This window comes from Sesamum indicum, linkage group LG9, assembly GCF_026168435.1.
Source record: "Sesamum indicum cultivar Baizhima isolate 11 linkage group LG9, ASM2616843v1, whole genome shotgun sequence".
Taxonomy (NCBI): domain Eukaryota; kingdom Viridiplantae; phylum Streptophyta; class Magnoliopsida; order Lamiales; family Pedaliaceae; genus Sesamum; species Sesamum indicum.
Window position 1 is genome coordinate 3347016 of NC_142665.1, and position 6000 is coordinate 3353015.

General features: G+C 38.0%; 2 protein-coding genes across 5 annotated transcripts; both read left to right on the plus strand.

Annotated features, from left to right (window-relative positions):
• Positions 1-487: 487 nt before the first annotated feature.
• LOC105170840 (probably inactive leucine-rich repeat receptor-like protein kinase At5g48380) lies at positions 488-2487 on the plus strand. Of its 4 annotated transcripts, XM_020696849.2 has the most exons (4): positions 488-819; positions 1063-1167; positions 1264-1487; positions 1566-2487. In XM_020696849.2, exons 1-4 carry the CDS (start codon positions 630-632, stop codon positions 2460-2462), a joined length of 1416 nt encoding a protein of 471 aa, XP_020552508.1. In that variant the 5' UTR covers positions 488-629; the 3' UTR covers positions 2463-2487. The 4 variants fall into 4 exon arrangements, with proteins under 4 accessions (XP_020552508.1, XP_020552505.1, XP_020552507.1 ...); XM_020696846.2 differs by having other exon boundaries at positions 489-1167; XM_020696848.2 differs by having other exon boundaries at positions 489-819; positions 1063-1487.
• Positions 2488-3474: 987 nt separating this feature from the next.
• ZIP2 (ZRT/IRT-like protein 2) lies at positions 3475-5064 on the plus strand. Its single transcript, XM_011091189.3, has 2 exons — positions 3475-4120; positions 4476-5064. Exons 1-2 carry the CDS (start codon positions 3535-3537, stop codon positions 4865-4867), a joined length of 978 nt encoding a protein of 325 aa, XP_011089491.1. The 5' UTR covers positions 3475-3534; the 3' UTR covers positions 4868-5064.
• Positions 5065-6000: the final 936 nt, after the last annotated feature.

Below are 6000 nucleotides of genomic sequence, written 5' to 3' on the forward strand. Positions count from 1 at the left end.
AATTATTATAAATTTTTTATTAAAATAAATCTTATTCGAAATATACATTTTTTATAATTAATATAGAAACTTATAGAATGTCCTTTAATTTCAGGTTGGAAGAATTTTCCAGAGGCAAAAGTTGCCATGTGCAGAGGATGCAAGCTGCCAAAGAAAAATGCATTTCTTTTTTTTTAAAAAAAAATCTGTAGTTATATCATTAAATTAATATCTCAATAAATTGAACAATAATTAATTTAATTAATATATCGATATAATTAAAAATAATGAAATAAATTATAATAAATTTAGAAATAATTATTCACGCTTCTGATGAAATTTAAACCTATAACTTTTTATTAACAAAAACTCAATATTAACTACTAATTTAAAATACAATTTTTATAATTTTAAAATACAAAAACACTGTAATTTCAAAGTGCGAAGTGCGAACTAAAAATTTCATTGGCAACAATGCATCATGGTTTAAAGTGGGAAGGGGCGGCTATTGATTGTTGAACTCCAAAGTCAAGTAGTCAAGTCAATTAACCCACAAAAAATGGCTCACTTCCTTGACTTTGCATTCTCGAAGTAGATATCATCTGCTTCTCCTTTCCAAGCATAGAATTTTGTTCTCATATCTCTTGTTTATGGATCATCATTCTGGTGCTATTAGCCAAGATTTGCCATGGCTGCTGCTCATGTTGCTGCTGCCAGTGACGGCCATCTTTCCCATGGTTTACTGTCAGCAAACTGAAATTGATTGCTTGAGATCAATAAAGGAGTCTCTGGAAGATCCCCTCGACAAACTGTCGGCATGGGAATTCAATGTCATTTCAGGCAAGCACGATGTGTATTTATGCCATTTTCCGGGGATTGAGTGCTGGGGCGGGAACAAGATCATGAGCATCACGCTCAGCGGCATGGGCCTTAGGGGTGAATTTCCCCGCGGCATCGCCAACTGTTCTTCTTTAACCACCCTGGACCTTTCGAATAATCACCTTTATGGACCCATCCCTTCAGATATAGGCAGATTGGTCAGCTTCTTAACTTACTTAAATCTTTCCAACAACACATTTTCAGGTGAAATTCCTCCTGGGATCGCGGATTGTTCATACCTCAATGTTTTGCAGCTCAACAGCAACCTTCTCACAGGCGTTATTCCTGCAGTACTAGGGGGTCTCAAACGTCTGGTTTCTTTCACAGTTGCTAATAATCTTTTGTCCGGCCCTTTGCCCGAGTTCCCGTATTTGTTTCCTCCTGAAAGCTATGCAAATAATGCAGGACTTTGTGGTGAACCTTTGGACCCTTGTACAGCACATGATTCTCACAAAACTCTATTTATGAGTGGATTCGTCGTCGGCTGGCCAGTCCTTTTTGCGCTGTTTTTGGTTATTGGATTGTTTACGTCTTTCGAGAAGCTTGTGATCAAATTCATAAGGAGAAAAGGGATGAAATCTCCAAGACTTGAATCCAATCCTTCAAGCAAGAGAACGGAGAGTACTATGGTAACATAACTTTCATTTAATTTATGAGATTCCAGGCTGTATCGTTCTTTTACTGATATACGTGTAATATGTCCACAGATATCAATGCTGGAGAAATTTGCCACTAGAATGAGTGTTCTTGAACTCTGCAAAGCAACTGACGGCTTCAGCCAGAACAACGTCATTGCAATTGATGAAGTGGGAACAACATACAAGGCAATGCTCTCAAATGGTTGGTGCCTGGCAATCAAGAGGCTCATCTCCGCGCCTCATATCGGGCAAGAATTCCAGACAGAAATTCTCACGCTCGGCAGATTGAGACATAAGAATTTGGTGCCCCTGGTGGGCTTTTGCTATGAGTTGAATGAAAGATTTCTAGTTTACAAATTCATGCCCAATGGGAGTCTCCACGATTGCTTTTTCTCGGCTCCAGGCGAAGCCAAGATTATGGAATGGCCTGTGAGGGTCAGGATTGCAGTTGGAATAGCAAAGGGATTAGCATGGCTGCATCAGAACAGAGTTGTTCATCGTGGGATAAGTTCGAAATGTATCCTATTGGATGAAAATTTCAATCCCAGAATATCAGATTTTGGAAAGGCGATGATTCTGGAAGACACTTGTTTGAGTAGGGAACCACTGAGTAGAGAACTTCCAGGATTAGGTTCTTACAAGAGGGATGTTCACTGCTTTGGGATGGTGCTTTTTGAGTTGATCATGGCTATAAAATATAGTGAGATTTTTAGCTCTTCAGATGTTAACGTTCATATGTCCGAACACATATCTCATTTGTTAAGTGAGCCACAGCTTCTCGGAATTTCTGTTCAGTGTATGGTAGAACAAGGATTTTATGACCAGATCTCTCATTACTTAAGGATTGCAGGCAAATGTTTAGACTATGATCAAGGTAACCGGCCAGACATGCAGGAAGTGTACCAAATGCTAAGTGGTATAAGCAGATGTGGGTCTATGGATGCCTCTGATACCTCAATGGAATAAGATAGAATTTGCTAAGATAAAATAAGAGTTAAGAGCTGCTGACCGCCTGACCGAGATCCTAATTGTTAATCTTGGTGTCACCAACAGAAAATTATATTTGCAAAGTTGGTAAATTAGGAAAAACTAGAGGTTTGGAAACTTTGAACTCTGTTATTCTTCCTCCATAAATTTTCTGCAGTGTACTTCTTAGTTTCAGCAGTATATTTTCCACAGTATGTTTCTTTCCTTCTTCTTTGGTTTCTGCTTTTTCATTGATGTTGAGAAAAGAGTTTTGCATAAATAACCGAAAGCCTAGCAGATCACCCGCAGTCAGTTATTTCATCGATATGTCTAGGCAGGTGCAACTTGAACTCTAAATGACTCTGCCATCTCTCCAGACTTTCGAAAGGGGAGAGAGAGAGTTCAGAGAGAGAGAGAGAGAGAGAGAGAGAGAGAGAGAGAGGAATTCCATTACTAACTGCATTAAATGGATAAGGAAAATGACAAGATCAACGTTTGCAATATGTTAGTGCAGAAGTTGCTCAAACAGGATTTCTTTTTCACAAGAATTTGCTCGCATATCACGTCATTGCCTCCATCATCATTCGTGCTTATTTGCCAGGGAATGATTATTAGGGATATGGTCAAAATGTGCAGATATTATTAGTTAACTAATGCATCAAAGGGAACTACATAGCAGGTTGTATATGTATATATATGTAGCATATCGTGATTACTACATTTCTCCTTGTCGAATTCCCCAAATCACCCAAAAACCATATATTCTAATATCATTTTCCTTTCTTTAACGAATTTTCTTGATGTTGTGTCCATGGCCACCACACTGCCTATTATATTTCTATTGACATTTTTTCCAAAGAGCTTTCATATGAACAGCTAATACTTAATCGGCCAGTCAGCCATAATTTATTGTTCGGGTTGTGTAGTACAATCTTGTAAAAGTCAAATCTGTACTGCAAAAACATATGATGCAAATATAACTAGTTCTGGTACATATCAGCTTGTATATATCTCAAATTTCTAGTACATATCAACTAACACAGAACCAAGTTCCAATCTATAGCTAGTTTTCATGGCTTCACTCAAGTCAACTTTCTTGATCACATTCCTTGTTTTTCTCCTCCAGTTTTCTGAGATCAGGAGCCATGGAGGCAACGATGATGGCGACACACCAGCTACCAGTACCGGGAGTCCACGCTCGAAAGGGCTGATTTTGGTGAAAATTTGGTGTCTGTTGATCATGTTTTTTAGCACATTTGCCGGGGGAGTTTCCCCATATTTCTACAGATGGAATGAGAGTTTTCTTCTGTTGGGCACTCAGTTCGCCGGCGGTGTGTTCTTGGGAACAGCTCTCATGCATTTCTTGAGTGATTCAACCTCCACGTTCGGCGACCTTACCACCAAAAGTTATCCCTTTTCATTCATGTTGGCATCGGCGGGTTATCTTCTGACTATGTTGGCAGACAGTGTGATTGCGTATGTTTTGGGAAGCCATGACAAGGAGGCTAGAGTGGACGTGGAAGTGGAGAGTGGCGCCGGCAAAGAGGCTGCCCCAAACCCATTTCTTGCGAAGACTACTTCAGTTGGTGACACCTTGCTTCTCATACTTGCTTTGTGCTTCCACTCAGTTTTCGAGGGCATTGCTGTTGGAGTAGCAGGTAAGCTTCTTATGCATAGAGAAGTTGATATTTGATTGACAACCAAGAAACTTACACGTAATCCGTCCCTAGCTTGAATGTGATTGTTTATATTTTGATGTCGCATCGTTGATGCACTGCAAACTAGAGCATAAAAGAAATAGATTCTTGTCATATGCCCAAAATAATCCAAGAATGAGCATATGTTCCGAATTAGCTAGGTGAGTGGACTATGTTGCATTGACATATAGCAAGAATGCTTGTTTTACTGCAGTTTTCAATTCTCATATATATATATATGTGCTGATAGATTAATTACATCAATTAACTTAAGGAATTAAACCCTCATTTGGGAGATGTCCATTTATTTTTTCAGATACAAAAGCCGATGCATGGAGAAATATGTGGACGATTTCGCTTCACAAGATATTCGCAGCTGTTGCAATGGGTATTGCACTTCTAAAGTTGATACCTAAGAGGCCATTTCTGGCAACTTTGGCTTACTCATTTGCCTTTGCTATTTCAAGCCCCGTCGGAGTAGGCATAGGCATTGCTCTTGATGCCACGACTCAAGGCCGTCGGGCTGATTGGACTTACGCTATCTCAATGGGACTCGCTTGTGGAGTTTTCGTCTATGTAGCTATCAATCATTTAATAGCTAAAGGCTTTAGACCACAGAACAAATGTCACTTCGACACTCCATTTTTCAAATTCTTTGCTGTGCTCTTTGGTGTGGGAGTAATAGCAGTTGTTATGATATGGGACTAAGTCTTTTTCTGCTTAACTAATGCTGTGGAACCATTCCAAAATTGAGTCTGTTAAACAAATTATACAATTTTCTTCCCTATTTGATCTGGAATCTACATTTGTATATGACCTTTATCCACTCTCTTAAGTAGATTGTGAAGAAATTAAGTTCTTGTGCACTGAATTATTTAAGTATAAATGAAGATGTTTCTTACTAACTGAGAAGACTTATTTCATGCTTGGTGATTCAATACTCACTCGTCTCTAGTGCTTCATGTAGATGATATTGTTAGAAAGGAGTTTCAGTAATAAAGGGAAGAATGCAATTTTAGTCTTTAGTCCCATAAGTTCGAGGTTGACAATTTTGGTCCTATTTAAATAAAAATTTGTAATTTGATCTTGTAACTTTAAAAATTATGACAATTTTAGTCTTTTTCAATTTGGCTGGAAAATTCCACATCATCAGCCATGTCAACACCTAAATTGGGGCTTTCGACGAATTCGATGACATGACAGTCGAACATGATTTTTTTTGTTTTTTATGGCAAAAAGAAAATTACAGATTAAAAAACACTTGCCACATCAGCAAGTGGAAAAACTTTTATAATAGTATAATACAACGTATATGACAATGTAGTATAGATATAGTTATAGATAGAAGGAAAAAATGCATGCTTTATGTAATGTTAATTATAATGTACTATAGTGGATGGTCTACCATTGCTTTGAGTACTCTACACATAGCTAATTGTAGAAGCAAAAATGAGAACAAACAAATGTGATGGATAAATATCAAGTGCTTAGTGTCTGCCACAAGATCCATAGTTGGTGCAACTGCAAACTCACCCTAATTAAAAATTGACTGATACTTAGTATGTGACGATGCATAATATCAACTTCCGACCTTAAAATACTAATTTAATTCCCATTTTGTGTTCTACTCAAGATCGTAAAAGTCTTTATTCACAGTATAACTGGAACCATATAGAATACTATCATTCTTGTCTTCCTTAAAAGAAAGGTAGATCAGAGGTCAGTTTCAATGCCCTCAATCTCAAGCCACTGCTCCTACACTAAAATGATCACACCATGGTTATGGGGTTGGCTTTGAAATTAAAAAGATTGATGATTTTGCTGTTAGCGCCTTATTCAGG